The 19,201-nt window shown below is 33.7% G+C and overlaps 1 protein-coding gene and 1 pseudogene across 2 annotated transcripts; one reads left to right on the forward strand and one right to left on the reverse strand.

Annotated features, from left to right (window-relative positions):
• Positions 1-3,830: 3,830 nt before the first annotated feature.
• Positions 3,831-11,977, reverse strand: LOC149568825 (potassium channel KAT2-like; annotated as a pseudogene).
• A 3,793-nt stretch (positions 11,978-15,770) lies between these two features.
• Positions 15,771-18,756, forward strand: LOC149568826 (uncharacterized). 2 transcript variants are annotated; one of them, XM_089821704.1, is made up of 3 exons: positions 15,812-16,308; positions 16,918-17,026; positions 18,457-18,756. In XM_089821704.1, the coding sequence occupies exons 1-3, from the start codon at positions 16,094-16,096 to the stop codon at positions 18,595-18,597; spliced, it is 465 nt and encodes a 154-aa protein (XP_089677830.1). In that variant the 5' UTR covers positions 15,812-16,093; the 3' UTR covers positions 18,598-18,756. The 2 variants fall into 2 exon arrangements, 1 of the variants encoding a protein (XP_089677830.1); XR_016362654.1 differs by lacking the exon at positions 16,918-17,026 and having other exon boundaries at positions 15,771-16,308.
• The last annotated feature ends 445 nt before the right edge of the window (positions 18,757-19,201 follow it).

The raw sequence follows: 19,201 nt of genomic DNA on the forward strand, positions 1-19,201 counted from the left end.
CATAAAGGTCATGATTTTGTTCATCACACTGTTGAAGGTGTTAAAAGGACACAAGATAGGTGCATGGGTGGTCACAAAATGTTGAGAAGGCCAAACTGTTTATTGCCTAAGCAAGACAACACTTACAAGAGATCTAAGAAGGCCAATTTTACATGTTTTCATTTTTTATTGTTATATAAAGAATCTATCATTGTAACTAATGGGTTTTGTAATTAATCATTTCATAAGAACTTCGATTATAGGGAGTTATATGTCTTCGTAAGCTAGCATCTTAAAACATCTTAGGTGGCTTCATCTCTTGCATTATCTCTACTTACTTGCCCTTGAACTAGGTACTCCAAGCAAGTGGGTGTTCTGAAAATAAAAAGTAAAACATTTATCTCCATCCTATGCCCCTTCTAAATAACAAAAATTAGGGTTTTCTACCGCAGGGATTAGGAAGAAGACTCTGTTTCAATTAAAACCCTAGGCACAAATTAGGGTAAGTAGACACAAAATAAATCAAAAGTACTTCAAGCTTAACCTACACACCTCAAACTAAATAGCACCTTTTCTAGGAAGCAAAAACACAACTTTTCATAATGTAAGCATGTACCTATAATAAAACTGCAAGGAGATCTTAAAATTGTGCTTGTTGTCTGCACATATTTTCCCAACAAAATTGTTTTCTTATTGATTCAAATCCGTACATATCAACACCAACCTTTTCCTAGGTTGAAGAACATTCATTTATAGACTATTGTCTTGACCTTACATATGCATTCCTACTTCAATCAAAACAAAACTGACTGTTGACCTTCCAAATTTGCAAAAAAGTTGCTCAACAACAATATTTGTTGCATGACAACTTTTTGTCAATTTTTGCAACTTTTCCATATTTCTAATCAAATGCCTTCCAATGCCTTCCAAGCTGATAAAATTGCATATGCAAATGTATGTATGTATGTATGTATATAAAGAGATCTTGTGGATTGTGGAGATCAGTGGAGATCTAGGATTTTGTTGCCGCGCCCTTGTGATCATTGTATATGTATGTATGTCTCTATATAAACAGAAAGATCATGTCATGAGAGAGCAGTTGTAACTCTGGCACAGGTGTTTGAAGTGGTTCCAAATAATAAAACAATGACATTAACTCTAATCCAAACAAGAAAACAATAAAACTCACTCAACCTATGCTAAGTGACAAGCCATGACCTAGTTCAATTCGTCTAATTGTTGATTAGCTAGGTTGATTACAAATTCTTGTAGAACTATCATTAGATTAGGTACAACAAAACAAACAATCAGCTATTCCTAGCTAGCATGAACTTGACTGGTCTATTTAGACCCATTGATTATTGTCACAAGCTTTTAAAAATAACTAGAGTGAGTTAGGATGTATATAGGTTAACCTTAAATTAACTGTAAACTACAACACAAAGGTTGCACTAGGGTATTACAAGATTGTAATTATAAAAAATCGCCTGATTCGCCTGGGTGGGTGTATGATGGCAAAGAGTTGTATTAGGTAAGTAAAACTCACCAGTGGTTATAGGAATACAGCTACACCAAAACAATTAGAAACCAAAACTACATATTCGTTAGAGTGAATAGTTCAAAGGTCTTGATCTTGTGTATATGAGTATGTAGGCAACCTGGTAGGCAAAGTATGCTTCCAGTGTGCAAATGCCTTGGACATAGTTAGGTAACACTTAACTATGTATGTATGTATGTAATTATTCTCTATTTAATAGCACCATCCACTTGCACCTTCTGCAATACTTCATTTTCATTATTTGCACTCTTTGAATCAAAGCTATATAACTTTATCACTTGTAACTATTATTTTCAAATAGTACAAACCACAATAGTTTCTTATAATTCTATGGTTCTCTTTGTAAGTTTATAAAATTGAAGTTCAAAAATTAATCGCATTTATGTACATCTTTTTCAAGTTTGATATTTCTCTTTTTCCTCACTCACAGTCCAAGAATAACTTTTCAAAACACATTCTAACCAGTTGGAGATTGAGCTAAAAAGTTGTAAGAACGATTATGCCAAAAGAGCTAAAAACATGATTGGTGCATAATAATCATCTTTTTACACTATTTTTGGCACAATTGTTCTTACATATTATGATTTTTGGTGAGAACAAAATTCCAAACTAATCAAGTAGGTGATCCAAAATTAAATCATAATTGGTTGAAGCATGTTTAAATACCTTATTTCACATGTTATTGAATGTTATGTGTTTATATGCTACTGTTAATGAATGTTCTATGCTATTGTACTAGTTCTTAAGCCTAAAATAGATAAATCATGATTTGAAATGCAAACTTGGGTGCTTAGCTTAATGAATCAGCACACCAAGTGAAAGACCTTGTGTGATGAAGGATTACATGATTTTTTCACCATATAACAGTGCATTGCAAGTTCACATATATTCTTAAGTAGACATTTGTGAGCACTAGGTGTGTGAAGGCTCCATGCAAAAACATGTAGAAGCAAAAAAGATCATGATGAACATTTTTGATGATATGTTTGCTAAGAGCATACACAAGTTCCTTAAGGTGACTTCGCATTATTAAATTTTTATGTTTGCCAACCCCACTACTCTTCCTCCATATTATGTACAAATAAAAAATGTTGCCTCCAACATTGCAACCATATGATAAATGGGAATAGCACATGCTCGAGCCATAACCCAATTAAATTGGTCTAGTTGTTGATTAGCTAGGTTGATTACAAATTAAAATGTAATTGGAAGGGATTGAATTTGATAAGCAAAGAAAGTCCACTCTTACATCATTAAAATGGACTATGAATTAAATATTATTTTAGAAAGTACTCTTGTAATTATGTATGCAAAATGTGATGCTAATTTTTTTCTATTATTGACAAACAATATTGGAATTAGACATAATGCAATAAGAGGAATGAAGTTACAAAGCTAACCCCATGCAAGAAGAGGTTCAAGATGACAAGAAGATGGTGATGGGTCAATGCAAGACCACAAACAGTATAGAATTGGAGTCTCTTAATGCAGAGGCAATGTGTTATCTATGGACGTAGAAAAATGAAGTGAAAACAACAAGGTTCAAGTTGTTGAATTGGATGAAGCCATCATTTTTGGCAATTGGTATGTTGAACAGTCAAAGTATTGTATTTATGTTTTGAGTCATAATAGGTTAGTGAAATAGTTATTTCACTTCATGTAATTAGGTGTTCAATCAAGGTCAAGGATTAGTCAAAGTTGATCAATGTCAGTCAAAGGCCCCGAGGGGTACTAAAATGTCATGCAAACATGTAAATTGTAAGCCTTTTCAACCTATATATGGTGTCAAATAGGCATGAGTTAGCAAAAGAGCCAAATTCTCAAAAATGTGTAAAAAAATGTAAAGTTGTCAAAAAATGTTGCTGTCAACATTTTTTGCAAAATGACGGTTTTTTGAAGATGGAAGGTCAACCATCTTGCACAAACTCTTTGGGGAGTTAAAAGGTCAATTCTACAACATAAAGAAGGCAATCTGATGTAGATGGGGATGGAATGTAGAGAGGAGAGAGGAACAATATGGTGTGGTAATATAATCAATTTCTTTTGTCAAATCTACTGGTGTATTTGGTATTTGAATGCAATCTTGTACTTTCTCCCTTACCTCATGGATGTAATAGTTCAAAAGCTTTCTACCAAGTTGAATGAAGTCTAACCGTTGCAAGAGATTGAACCCTCAAAGACCCCATTAACGAGTATTATTAATATAATTATTATATATTACTTACATTTTTATGTTTTAATAATCATTTATTAGTAAATCTTATTTTAGTGCGGATATCATAGATTTTTTAATTTAGAAAAATAAGAGATGCACTGTAAAAGGTTGTGGGATATCTAGAAGTACAACGATTTCCTCAATCAAATTTGGAGTTCCTTGTTTTCCTAGAAACCGTAAAAGAGTTGCAGGATTTTTTTTTAAAATTCTCTTGTACCTACATGATAGACTAGGAAATGTGATTTGGAATAATTATAAATAAGACTTTATACTGAATCAAATTTTAAAACCACAAATAACACTCACAGTAATTATAAAAATCTAATAACATTAGGGTTGTAAGGTAAATCTTTGTGCTAGGTAAAGAAAATTACTTTCTTGGATGATAATGAATGCATAGCTCAGTTCAATTAATGAACTATCTATAATAGTTAATGTTTATACTCTCTTAAAGTTGTCATAAAAATTTAGAAATAGCGAGCATTGTATTACTGAAAACAATACTAGTCTGTTCAGTTCCATTTGCATGTGTGAATATATGCTGCAAACAGATAGTGACTTTGATCATTTAATTTGGAGGTTATAAGTGCTGAGATAGGTATGCTAGTACTAATATAGGAATAGATAGTGAAAGGTAGAAATGTAGAAGGGATTAAATGTATTACATGCCACTCTCCCTGAATTATGTTCAGCAGGAATTTGATTCTTCAAAATGATATCCACATTTGGTGGAAAGTATTCTCCTTTCATCTCTCCAAATTTTAGACATGAAAAGATAATGTAGATACAAAGTTAATCACCTTTAACCATTAACTTTTATACTAAGTCAATATAAAACAAAGTAGAAATACATATTATACTAAAGTCAAGTAATCATAATTAAATATCAATTTATTCTGAAAAAATATTTAAACTAGGAACGCCACTTATGAAATATTATGTGAAATTGTAGGGAAAACTTACAAAATACAAAAGCATGTTTCTTGAAACTCCAATAAATGTAAGTGTTTTCTACAGTTGGTAGAAAGAGATGGAAATAGATGTTAAAACGGAATGCTTTAGGTAAGCCTAACTAAGTGTCCTATTGAAGTTCTTTTGTCTTAAAGTTGAGCCAGAGTTTGAAGCTTTATCCATTCTAGTAAATGGTGTTTTGCAACATACTTTGAAGCCTCATCAAATGTAAGCCTCTACCAAAATTTGAAAAAAAAAAAAAAAACAAGACACTACAAGTAAAATGAATGAAAGCTTTAACAGAAGATAAAAGTACATAAAATGTATGTAAATATTGCTTACAAATGTAAATGTCTTGGTTGTTGTGTTTATAATAAGGATGGTCATATTTCCTATCAAGTAGGTCATGAAACCCAAATTGAAGAACAACTAAAACATTGTAAACATTTTTTCTCTAGTGTTCACTACATGTAGATCTCCTTACTAAATAGTTTCTAAAGTGGTTATTGCCCAATAAATAGAAACCACATATCCTCCATATACATTTATCTTTAAAATTAGGAATAGTGTTCATTAAGCCAAGTGTTCCTCTTAGTTGAACAAACTGCTGCAAACCAATAGTAAAACTAAAAATAACCAGTTGTGTGCACAACAAACAAGAGCTACATTGCAGGGAAGTTCATGCCAAATACTGGCAAGGCAAGGAAGTTTTAGAAAATAGGGGAATTGATAAAGCTCGAATGACTAATCAATTGGAAAAAAAGACAAAGAATTGATCATCAAGCCAAGCTTAATGATGAGAATTGCAGAGATTTCTCTATACCATTGATGCAGAAAGGAGAGGAAACTATATCTAAACATCAATGCAGAAAAATTAATTCATCTAAAAGTTTCAAAATTTAAAAAATAAAATGAAAACATTATCATTGAACTCTATAATCAAGGAGTGCATCAGAGAAGGCAGGTGTGAGCATTAAAGATATCTGATCCATATATGATGATTAATAATTTGGCAAAAAGAAAAGGTAGAGAGAATCCATTAAGAGATTTCTACCTATTCATCGACCCTAGTATAGTGAGGTTGAAGCAAATTATTAAGAGACTCTTCAACAACAAAAAGGGAAATCTAAGAAAATTGAGAATTCTCACAAAGAAGAGTTGAGATGGCCCTTACTATAAACCACTGAGATAAACCAATACTGAACTATGACAGTTTGTCAAGTACTTGGTATGCAACTGTTAAATGGGTATGTATTGTCTCAAACAATTTCACCACCTAAGATGGTTATGACAAATGCAATGATAATTGAAACACCAACAATATTCAGAAATAAAAAAACTTATTGTAATTTGCATTTATTGACTGATCTGTTACAAACTTTAATGACAATAACAAGTCCTTACAATATTTGTAACAATTGAAGATGAATAACGGTGCCTGGATATAGTTAATTCCGTACCTAGTTCTCAAATGAAATTATTATCAAGAACCTGGATTTTTTTTCGCTTCCATAATTGCCATAAGCATGAATTTCTCAGAATGGCGCTCCTCCCTTGTCTAAAAGTAACCCTGCTGATCAAATTGGTGGAATCGGGTCTGTTTCTGTCTGCCCTCCTTAATCCGGCTGAGACACCACTACGGTGCGATTAAAACCAATAAATCAGGGTTGTATCCTCCTGCTCGTCCTTGACCCGTCTATCATTACTGCTGGATTATTGCAGATGGTTAATATAATTTGCAACCTTCAGAATGGGGCCCGAACTGATTAAAACTTAACCTGCCTGACGTCAAGGTGGATGGTGCTATGAATCGCATGTGATTTGGAACAATTTAGAATATGCCTTCCGCCTTCTTCAATGACGATTCCGAAATCTGGAGTCCAAGAACAGACCGCGCGAATTTATTTGTGGAGAAAATAATTAAGACAACTTACCAATCTCTGATTCCTCTTAATACCCTCGGCCAATCTCTATTGATATTGCGTCTCAATCTTCAGAGTAAATCGATGCTCATGAATGCTCCAGCAACAAAAAAACTAAAGGTGCCTCTGCTGTTAAGAGTTGGTATGAGGGATTTCCTTTGTAAGCCATGGTTCTCTTGCTTCAATGCCTTCCTTTACTGCTAACAGTTTCAATGTAATAATCCTTAAATCTGCCTTAAACCTAGATTTCTGCCCTGATGAAATGACTGTAACGTCACCTCCAATTTGCAATAATTCGAGTGATATTCCACACCCTCAAAATTGCTTATCAATGGGAGTTTTCGTTCCCAGAGATAATTTGAGAATTTGCAGACCAAGTGACTACAAATTGCTCCAACAAGAATAGAAGTCGAATCCACAAAACTGCTTGTTCAAATGGGTGCCTCCTGTCCTTTATTTATTCACTTTTTTGAGAAGTCACTGGAAGCTTCTAGAAACACCTTTTATAATATCTTATTATAATGCAGTTTATTATTAAATAACTTTATAAAGTTAAATAAATAACTTTATAAAATTAAAAGTGCAATCTCTATTCAACATTAGAACAAGTAGGCCCCGCTTACTGGATGTAGGATTAATTATAACTCTCCGAGAGCAAAATGCAATCATCCATCAACAGAATGACTCTCTCTCCAAAATTATTTGCCTACGAGAGTCAATGATAGGAAAATCTACTGTAGAAGTCATGTCGCTAGAAAGGGGACATGACAAGAGTCAACCATAGAGGCATTCCCATTATGTCGGTATCCCTTTTCTCTGCAAAATCCTTGAGTAAATTACTAACATCAATCCTAAAAGCCCTGTAATAATCAATTATACTGGCCTTGGTAATTTTTCTCTGCAAAATCTTCCATAATTTTCTAAACACTATTCCAAAAAGCACCATAATAATCATATGGGCATGCTGGCTATTTAAAGGAATGGAACCCGAAAACTCAATCTCCTCATTTTCTCTTCAACTTCAAAAAATCAAACCAAAAAGTAAAAAAAAAAACTCCAATGTAACAGTGATGAATATTTAAGATATTTTTAATCACTAAAGTTTACTGCAAATTGTGCCCATTTCTTCATTATCAATACAAATGGCTTGTTGGCAATCATGTTATCCAAGCTATATGCTAATTGTGATGTATCGCTTCAATGATACCATGTCCAACTTTAAAATTACTTGTGCTGCAATCCAAAGACATTTGCTACAACTCCCTTATATTTAAGATTTTCACTTTACATACATACATCTAGAAGTGCATCTATGGATAGATTAGGCAAAATGTTACCATAAATTCACCTACTCTAGCAAGAGAAAACTTCTAAATTTTACAATTACAAACATCTAGTTCTTGGGCACTTTCATGCTTATCCCAACTATGGTGGGATGTTAGGTTCATCACAACAAAAATGTTGATTTTTTCATTACTTTAAATGTTCCAAATTCTTACTGAGTTGATGTTCCATTACACAGGTATTTTTGGCAGCACAACAAATTTGTTTACCCACTCATTAAATGTTGTTTTTTGCAGAAGTAAACCTATATAGACATGCAGCCTGAAGATCATAAATGCCTATTTTGTAGGCAAATAACCATTGTTAGTTTTGCATCCTAAGAAAGATTTAAAAACTTCAATTTTAAGTATATATAAGAATCAGAATTGTTTAAAAATAAAAGAGGTTGAATCTATAGATGACTAAATCTATTGCTTTGTTTTTTCCAAAAACAGTGTCTCTACATTGTCTTTTTAAGTGTTTAAACTGCAGTCAAATATGAAGAATGAGATCAAATAATAATATATTTTTTGATTCATTATTGAGAAGGTAGTATCTGCAACCCATAATATATGCATGAAAGAATGAGATACACAATCAATGAAATAGCTTCTAGAAGAAAAAGAATGCCAAGACTCAAAACTAGAAACAATATAAGCCAAAATGTCATATTTAGCTTTGGAAGGTTGTGCACTTAAAAAACTTCCAGTGCATTCATCAATTGTCTCATCCTTAATATCCTCTACTGCAAAAGACTACCAAAATAGCACTCAACCTAAATTATAAGAGCCACAAAAAAAAATAATGTAAAAAAATTAAAGGTAATAAGTACAAGCAAATGCAACATCTCTCATAACTAACTACTTTAACCCATGAGCTGAAACTAGATATCAGGAAAGAACAAGTAAAATTTGTGTGAGAGTGTGAACTATGATTGAATAACCCCAGTGCATTTAGACTTCTCATAATTCCAGCAGACAATGAGACAAGAAAAATGTAATGATCTAGCAAGTATGAGCCGCATTAGAACAAGGCATATGCTTACACCTTTACAGATCTATAAAGTGTGGTCTAAGAGTAAACCACACGTTGTTAAAGGTACTCCATGACCTCTGCCAACATTTATCTAGCCTAAGGAAAAACAAAACAACTTGTATGCAAAAATTGGTTGATGATTTTGCTCATCCTACTGTCCTATTGACCTACTGTCATTTTTTGAAAAGTAATGATAATGGTTGGCCATTAAGGGATTGCACTGTCTAATTTAAATAAGAGTGAATGGGCTTTACCCCATGGCCTTGAGATAACAAGAATTGGTCCTATTGTGGTTTTAATGTAATATAAAAGAGTTGAATATTTCATGTCTTCTAAAGCCAAAAAAAGATACAGGTAGTTTTTTTTTCATGTTCTTGTAGAGAGTGTTCCATAATCAGAACATTATGCAGGTCTCTTCCCAGAGCCTATAATTGCAATTGCAAAATATAACCAGCTAACACGTTTCACGATGAAGATATCAAATCTAGGGGCATGTAGTGTAATTGAAATAAGTAGCTATATTTCCAATTGAGGATCACAGGTCAAAAGGAGTTTGGTGTAAGAAAAATTCAGTTCAAATCTCTGACTGAAGCAATACATATATAGTGAGAGGTTGTGGTGTGATGATAGTGCATATTCAAGCCTCGCCCATGTTTACAATCTTAACTAAACAATGCACTATTGCCATTAAGGCAAGAGAAAAATACATTACCAGACACATCAGCTTTAGTTCTAAAATTATCAATATTGATTTCAAGCTTGAAAACATAACTAGCAATCTAAAGATTAAACACAACAAAAAGTAAAGAAATCAGAATTACCTGTGTAACAGTTTACGATAAACTGATCAGGACCCTAGCCATGCCTGGTTAAGGAACAAAGTATGAATATGCATAAAGTGTAATGTTACAATTATTTATCAGATGTCATTATTGCAACTACCTTGGTTGACATGCATACCAAAATTTGAAGTGCAGATAATCCATGTGAACGAGAGCCCAAAAATAAATGTCATCCCCTGGAAAACATGCCCAGAATTCCAGGTTTAAAATTTTTTTTTTGTAACAAGTTCTCTCTTTCATCTACTGCACCTTTTCTCTCATCTAACAAACTATTCAACTCACTTTCTACTTGACCCCCACACTACTGCACCCTTTGCTGGGATAACTGGCATGTGATAGGCATTTACATAAAATTGAATGCCGCCAAAAAGTAATAGAAAGGTGGCATGTGGTACACATGTTCTTACAACTAAATGCCACCAAGAAGGAATAGAAAAGATAAAAAATCAATAGAATGCCATCTCACCAATGCAGAAGACCCATAGAAAGTTTCAGAGACCACATTTCATGATATTTTGTTGCCTGATAACATACAGAGGAGTCGGTATTCTGTCTGCAACACATGAATAGATACATTGTATGTCATGTGTTCTCTTGCATTGGGAACTTCCATTTCTATTCTAACTTTCTACAGCTTTCTGTTGAAGCCAGTAACAGGCAACTATGTTTCTATTCTATTAATCTCAGAGCATGTTTCAAATTTAAATCTTCAAAAAATAAATTAGCATTAATTAGAAGTGGCTTCTGATTCACTGGGAAAAAATATCAACTAGATAAACTCCAAGCCCTTGTATATAGTTCCCTGACAGGAACTAATAATGTAACATGCAATTGATTGTGTTTTAATAAAAAATGGTATATTTACATTTAACTTGTTTTAGTGCAAAAATTTAATGTTAGTTATAGTGACTTACAGAAATGAGCTTTACAATTCTTGTCCAAAAGTATTTTAACTTGATATCCTTTTCAAGCATGAAATGTAGTTATTGTTATATATAAATAATTTCTTAGCAGGAAATAAAATTTTGTTTATCTCCATAGACCTATTGTCTAAATCATTTAAGCCCAACATTGGTGATAATTATGTCAACATATTCACATAGTGAATGGAAAAATCAAATCCATGATAGATGTGTAGGTTTCGAGTCAAATTCATTGGTCATGTTTTATGAGTAGTGGTTCAAAAGAAAGCATTTGTCATGAGAATGAATGGTATACCTAGCATTCATTACATCTAGGTGATGCTCACAAATATGAAGCATTGTGCCTTCCTAGGAAACAAGCCATCTGAGTAACACTCCAAATTATGTGTTCTTGAGCATAGAATTTCCCTAAAGCTTAAGTCTACTTAGCTTGCTGGTCCATTTGGAAGTATTTATCAATTGTTGTGTGTCATGAACATTCATAATAAAATCTCTTTAGCTCATCAATCTAGATGCAACGAGTTCTACATGTACCATTGATTCTTATGGGAAATAGGTTCTTGTGAATAGATAGTGATGAAATATTTGTCAATGAAATTGACTAAAAAACTACACACTTGAATCCTAATAGTAATATCATAATATAATTCTCTATGGAAAACATCACATATTTATCAAAACCATATCTACCAAGAAAGATGTTCTCAAAATATGAACTTACAAATAAACCAACTTGGTCAAAAGCTTGCTAACTCATTTTAATCACCATAGGGGCAACACATTAAGAAAAATAAATTTCTCATGGGTTGCATTTCCATTTTCCATGAAATCCAAACAAATTATCTGAATTGCAATGATTGAGGCCAAATCCAATATAAACCCTCTGAAAACATAACTGCCCCAACATATCGCAATCATAGAATCAGGGTAAGCAAATAATACTTTGCATCTCTTAATTTCAGATGTTTCTGATTAAGAACCAAATATTTGAGAAAGGTTACTTACTGAAGTGTAATTTTCTTGAAATCCTCAACAAGAGGATATGTTGTCATGTCCAGGTTACTTTTCTCACGTTCTAGCTTTCACATTTTCTTTGTTGTTCATGGCATGGCAATGGAGATCTTCATGACCCATGTTGTGCTTTAAACCTTTATAGGTACCTCTGCAATAATTTTTGAGTCTCCCTCCAATGAAGTCATGAAAAAATTTAAAAGCACTATCTTCGTCATTGGATGCTAGTCATTCATTATTCTTCTTCAATGATTGCCATCACTACTTCTACATGGAGCATCACTGATGTTATTGTCATAGTAGAGAAATGTATCAAATATCATGCACTATTTTACATTTCTTAGTCATTGAAACTCTATTTTGCAACATCCTTTTCGTTCAACTCACTATAATGGATCTTCACTTTGGTTTTCAAACATTCATATTCTCCTCTCTGTCATACACTCTATAACAGACTCATGAGTGTCTTGTTATAATTTAGGATCACTTTTTTGAAACTTTATTGCCTTGAACATGTAAACACTTTTTTTCTTGTCATTGTTTTAATATTTATATTACTTTTCAACATTAGACACAATGTTTCCTTAGCTATGACGCAATGCCCCTATAGTTGGTTTAGGAATTATGGAATAATTACTTGAATTCTCTTTGCTCGCAAATTCACAATATCTGTTATCCCTTGCTTCCTTATGTGTTGCTAGATGATGTAAACTGTAAGCATAATAGCCCTTGTAGATTTGCTAGTGCAAGAGCATCCTCCTTAACCAAGGTTGAACAAGGAACAACCCTCCATTTTTGTCTTGACGTTGTAATAAAGCCTTGTGAAGGCTACTAAAGTTGATTTGCTATGTTTTGCAATAAAGTTTGTGACCTGATTAGTTGTAATGGCCTAATTGTTCCCATATGAGCAATTATGATCAAATTGGGTCAAACCACGCCAAATCTTGGGTAGAGGAATTTTAGGGTCCCAAAGAGTCATTTGGGATGTTTTTAGGGAGTTTGGAGTCACTTGGATGTGGCAAATGCAAAAAATGCATTAAAATGTAAAAGTTGTCTTGAAGTTGCAATGGTGTCAAAGTGCACCTTTGACAACTTTCATAGCAACTACAATTACTTGCACACCAACAGCCACTTGGTTTAAACTTCGATTGGAACAATTGGAGGAGACATGTTTAAGGGCCTTGGTGTCAATTCAACATGTAATGATGAACTTTGGCAAGGAACTACAGTGATTGATTTGTTGTTTCATTGGAGTTACTATTTTTCTGTTACTTTCAGTGATTATACAAATGTATATTGATTGGGCCATTAAATCAATAGACATGGTTGGATAGCCCTATGAGTCAGCTTTGCATTGCACTTTGTTTGGAGACATTTGGAGATTGTTGAAGCAAGTTACAAGCAATTTTGTGGACATTGGTTTAGAAAAGCAGTCCAATTGAGGGTTTTGGAAACTCATGGCCTTAACCTAACATTCCACCATAGGATCTGGCAAAATCTTGGAGGAACATTAGGGTCACCTATACTCTACACGATGCACTTGATTTTGGAGGAACCTAATCAATCCTTGTATTTTTCCATGAAGCCCTAGGCTTGGCATTTGGATGTGACAAGCTTGACACAGAGGGAAAGGTGTGTTGCGAAGATTTTATGGTGTATGGGTGATTTTATGGTGTATGGGTGACAACTTATTGTTGATCCAGAGTCTCTAGACATAGGCAAGATTAGACTAATTGTCCTTTTGTCTTGGTCAATTCATTTGGGTGCAGATTGAACAAACCCTCATTCGTTAGGCCTAATACGCTTATTTGGGCTCAATTTTGGTTGACCTAGTCAAAAGAAGAACCCACGTCCAATTTTGTGATATTTCAAGATGGTCCCAAAAGGATATAAAAAACTGTGATTTATTTGGGCCTTGTTAAGGAAGTTTGGGAGTAAGGACCAAGTTAGTCAAGTTGGAGGGCTAATTGTTTTAGGTCTCTTACTAGGCCTATTTGCACAAAGCACATTGTGGGTCATTATTGATGACATCAAGAGGGTCAATCGGGGTAGTATAGTTCATGAGGGTACGAAAGGGCACTCATGCATGTTTCCTATGACTTGGTGATAAGATCTTTGATTACAAGTGAAAGGAGTTCCCTAAGAAGGTCTTAGGGAATAGGGTTATAGATATAAGTAGTTGTGACTCCAACTGATTATCAAGTTTCTCTAATTGGAAAAGGACTCTACGGAGGGCCTAAGAGCAACGCTGAAGGGTGAGACCAACCTTGGAGAGGCTATTGGTGCAAGGACCATTGTTTGGTGCCTAGAAACATACCCTATTGAGAAAGACAATAAGGATTCTTGAGGAGCACTTGTCACTCTGTACCATATTGGTGTTAAAGCAAAAGGTTTGATGTTTAGCTTTAGTCTATGTCAACAAAAGGTGAACCAGAGGCTAACATCATGCCTCCTAAAGGAATGAGCCAAGATGCCATCAAGAGAATGGTAGAGGAATTGCTTGAAGCAGAATTAGGAGAGTTGAAGTGGTGAAAAGGCAAAGAGAAAGTGTATGTGACATAGATGGAGAAGAAGATGAGGGTGGAGAAGAGGCCCCAAGGCAAGTGGTAGAGCTTGTTGCAGATCAAAGGAGCATTTGTAGATGTTGTTACTATTGTCAATCAGGATTGCGCCTATAGCAAGATGCAAAATCTAGCCATCCTGTTGAAACATGGAAACTCTCTCGGGTGGTGGGTTGTCCTAAAACGAGAGATGAATCTTTGGAAGCTAGGTCGGTTCCTAAATAGTGATCACCTAAACCTAAATTATACGCGAGATAAGGGATGAGAAGTGAATGACAAATAATGTATACTAACCTAAATGAAGTGATACACCAATGGTTTTGAATGTAACTTTGATCAAATCAACATGAATTATGAAAGACACAATTGATTCACAATACTCAGACAAATATGCAATCACGAAAGTGTTTCTATGCAAGGACCGAGATCTTCTGCTTTGAAAGCAAAACCTAGATTCTACCAATTTTTTGCAAAAAGAACAATGATCACAAACAAAGACCTGTAATCGCACGTATCAAGATTCAAATTTGCAATAAGGAATATAACTTGAATGAAGGTGAACACAACATGAAAGTAAAGAATCCACAATATTGCACGAGAATCAATGACAAGGAACCGCTGAGTCTCTATAACCAATGCTGAAAAAACCTTTGCTACAATTCACTCTTACAATCAACTCAAAATCTGCAATGTGCAAAAACTTGAATCCGAAAGAAGATCCCTCCTAATGAGGTGAATGTACAATATATAGAACTCATAACCCTAATTCAGATTTCTCAAGTAACCCAAAAGTATAACATGTAAAACTCCTCATAATTATGCAAAAATATACATAAAACATGCTCTCATCATGAGTTGCATGCAAAACTGACCTTAACCGCTCCATAAATGACCAAAACTAGCACTAAAGTGCTCCATCACTACATGGGAAACTCGAACTGCCCCTAGCCTCCAAAAATAGCTCCATACTTAATCCTATTATTGCATGTAACGTTCAGTTAACTCCAACAATTCATTTTTGCTAAAATAGAACTTGTCTTTGCATGAAAGAGTTAATTGAACGTCTCTTTGGAGTTCAAAAATATCCACTAAAAGCTCTCCTTGCATTTAGAATAAAAAATCTGGAACTCTTCTTAATTCCCTTTATTTAATCAATAAAATCAAAGGCTTTATAATTATAGCCATTTGATATATTAATTTTACAATTTAAAACTTCTTTTTTTAATATTTATTAATATTAGTGTGTTTAATAATTAACAATTTTTTCACATTAATATTAATAAATATAAAGTATATTTTTATAAGTTTTATATGCATTAAATGAATAAAATACAAACATTATTCCTTTAATATATATAAAATTTATAAAACATACTAAAGAGTTTTAGAAAACAATAATCAAGGCTCTTCATAGTATGGACCCGAAATCCTATCAAATACAACAAATATAATTAAGGGCAAAAGGTGAAGTTGCTTTGTTTTGTTCATTTGATATCTTCATTTGCACAAGGAGGAAAGACCGTTTTTCAAACCCTAGCCACGACCATGTTTCTTCCTATGATTTTATCTCTGCATTGGACGCCATGATCTCTTCTTGTTTTCTCTTGCAGAATTCATCATGCCATGAGAGTTATTTGCCCTTTTGGATGCCATTTTTTGCTAATTCTTTCATGAGTTTCTTCCATGTGGATTTATTCATGGGCGTCGAAGTTGGACACAGGTTTCAACTAGTTCTGTTGATGCCATTTTTGTTGGGTTTTTTCCTTTGTTTGGATGGCTTCCTCCTTTGCTTTGGCAACGGATTTTCATGAATATTACATGAAAGTTAACTGGTGGTGTTTCCTTACTGGTCGCCATGCCGTGGACGCCATACTTTTTGTGTTCCATTGTGGGTTTTTTGTTGGACACTATGACTGTTATGATCTCTCACTCAAATGCCATGAGTTGGACGTTTTTCTTAAGGGTTTTGGTTCAGCTATTGTTACTTGGTGAGTTCTCCTTTCATGGCCATGAATTTTCTGATTAAAACTCCATGCTTCTTTCAAATCTGGGTTTCTTCATTGGACGGCTTGAGCTTGCTAGCTGGGTTATGCAATGAATTTGTTGTTGTAATACCTCTATTTTATGATATTCTTGAGGCAATGAAATATCTGTGGGATATGTTAAGGTGCTGCTAGTGTTTTGTGTTTCATGTTCTTTGCTTTGACAAAGAGATTTGTGTTCAATACATCCATTTCTATTAGGCGCTCCTTGTCTCTCTCTTTGCAAGCATGGTTCCTGCTTCCATCCAACTTTGTGTTGTGTGCATGAAAATATAAGCACCATAATCTTCTTTGTCATTTCTTTCGATAGGCTATATCTTGCTTACACATTTCTATCATATATTCTTGTGACACATGCACTTCCTGCTTCTGTTACTTATCTACTATTCTATCTGCACATTATCTTTGAATATCAATACCTCGTTACCCATGTTGCTATGTTGAAAAGAAGGATGTCCATTGTCTACTTGCAGCACAAGTTGATGTCTTAGTTAAAAGTCCTCTGCTGAAATGTATTTGGTAACCTGTAACTAACTTGTGACTGGCTGCTGCTAGGATTCTCAAGTTTGATAGAGATTGCCAAAGGATTCTATTGGTTTTCTCTGACGCCTTCAAGATTAATGAGTGTTTTTTTTCTTGTAATATCTGCCATAAAGGTTTACTGGTATGTTTGCTTCAGATTTGTAACTCTTAATGCATTGATTTTGTAGCACAAGCCCTTCAAAATTTATAGCTTTGACTCATGACTACATTACCACAATGATTGCACTTCTAATCACTATATTCATTTTTGTCATAGAATAACTATCATGAGTATTTGCTGATCACTTTGTGCCTCTCATGAGCATATTCGTACATCTTGGATAGTTAAGGTTCAAACATGGAGAACTTCCCCGCTGACATTCTATTATGCCAATGATCTGTCCTTTGACACTATGATATTTGTTGGGGTATTTGCTACTGATTGCTCATTGTTATACCAAAATAATAATTTGAACTTTTATTCGTAACCACTCATGAGGTTAAACTGGTTGAGATGTTACTTTGTTATGATTCTATGATAAGTAACATGACTGTTGATCCACAGCTAGCATGATGCTGAGATAGTACATGAACTCTGAATAACACCATCTGTTTCTGTTAAAACTCATTGCATCTTGCTTTTTTTCTTTTTTCTTTTTTTAAAATATTGAAGTCTCTCTCTGTGTTGTAACCAAATTGCTTTGTCCTGTTATAGATGAACAGCAATCTGTCCCAAACCATTTAATATGGTGTTTATCTTCAGCAAGTACATTTTTTCATTGGCAAATACTTGCAAAAAATCACTGACTGTATTCCTTAATGATATTTCAGATTTACCCATTTAAAAATGAAAGTTGATTTCTATGTATATCCGAAATATTTATGGTAGTAATATAGAAACACTTATGCCTTATTGCATTAATTGTTGTAGCTTTATTCAGTTTCATTACATATCCCAAATCTTTCCATAAAACTTCTTTTGTTTGACATCTTTTTCATTTCCTGCCCGTATATTTGTAAAGATCCAATTCCATTAGCCTGTAGACTAAGAATACCATATGCCCTCCATGATTTGACTGAAAGGTTTTATACCTGTAACACATGTACGTCCCTTTAACAATCTCCTCGTGTCTTCAACCCTCTGCTATGGTTCAACTAGAAGGTCCCCTACTTGTAATTTACGTATGCCCTCTCAACAGTCTCCCCATGTCTTTAGTCTTCACCTCTACATGATTTGATTAGAAAGTTTCATGCTTATAATTTATGTGTGTCCCTTTGATAGCCTCCTCAGTCCTTCAGTCTGGGCCTCTACATGATTCAGTCAAAAGGCTTCATGCGTGTAATTTATGCAAGATCCTTCAACAACCTCAAACTTCATACCTGTATTTGCACATGAAACAAACTCATTAGCATAAACATGTTTTATTTTTCAAATTTTTCTCTTGCCTTTTTGTCTTTTAATATAGTTATCTAAATAACCACGTTGTAGGAACAGTAGTGTATAGATAACTGAAAAGTTTTCCATTGCTCAGTTCATATGAACTGACCTTTCTCTTCTTTCATTTTTTATAGGTCTATTCCCAGGTGGAGATGCGGGCTCAATCCATCAATATTCAGAACAACGAATCTTCCATTCATGCAATGGAGGCCTTTCCTTTTATCTTCTCAGTACTTTTCTATTTATATAGTGTGTTTATTCAGATATTATGTTAAGAGCTAAGAATGCTTGTGTGATATCTGAATGCATTGTATTTAAGTACTGTGTAAAATTTGAACACTTTGTACCTTATCAAAACAGTTTTGAATATTTCAATAAAAAATGTATGTTTTGGTACTTGCATTTCGAATAAAAGTGATCAATTTTCTTGTTTACTGATTTCTATACTTTACTTTCTGCATCTTTTTCATTCTGTAATATGTATTCTTAGCAACTAAAAACACTTAGCTCGGTATAAAGGCAAGCATAACATAGCAATTTAGGAGGTATGTTAAATTGGTAACAGTTACATCACAAATTTTGCTAATTTAAATAATCATATAGCCATTATATATATTTCATGTGAATGCTAGTTGGATACATAAATCAGTTGAATATTATGATCACGTGAAATGGAAATTATAATTGTTCATTTTGATTCAAGTAAAAAATGACTTGTTAGATGTTTGTTGCAATTTTAACTGAAAATGAATATTTATTATTTTTACAAGAAGTTATAAATGTTAGTTGTTTAGTGGAAATGGTGGTTAGTTGTTATGATGATTATGAAATAACTTTTGGTTATAGTTATCTTGATTTAAATTGAGGAGTATGTTGTTA

The sequence above is a fragment of the Cupressus sempervirens genome, chromosome 3, assembly GCF_028749045.1.
Source record: "Cupressus sempervirens isolate cs-2001-9-10 chromosome 3, ASM2874904v1, whole genome shotgun sequence".
Classification (NCBI taxonomy): Eukaryota; Viridiplantae; Streptophyta; class Pinopsida; order Cupressales; family Cupressaceae; genus Cupressus; species Cupressus sempervirens.

What these genes read in the sequence shown, in the direction of transcription:
- LOC149568826 (XM_089821704.1), top strand. Translation starts at nt 16,094, where the DNA reads ATGGCTTCCTCCTTTGCTTTGGCAACGGATTTTCATGAATATTACATG. An exon ending in GGTTCAGCTATTGTTACTTG is followed by an intron (nt 16,309 to 16,917) that starts GTGAGTTCTCCT and finishes GGCTGCTGCTAG; the next exon opens with GATTCTCAAGTTTGATAGAG. An exon ending in TCTGCCATAAAGGTTTACTG is followed by an intron (nt 17,027 to 18,456) that starts GTATGTTTGCTT and finishes CATTTTTTATAG; the next exon opens with GTCTATTCCCAGGTGGAGAT.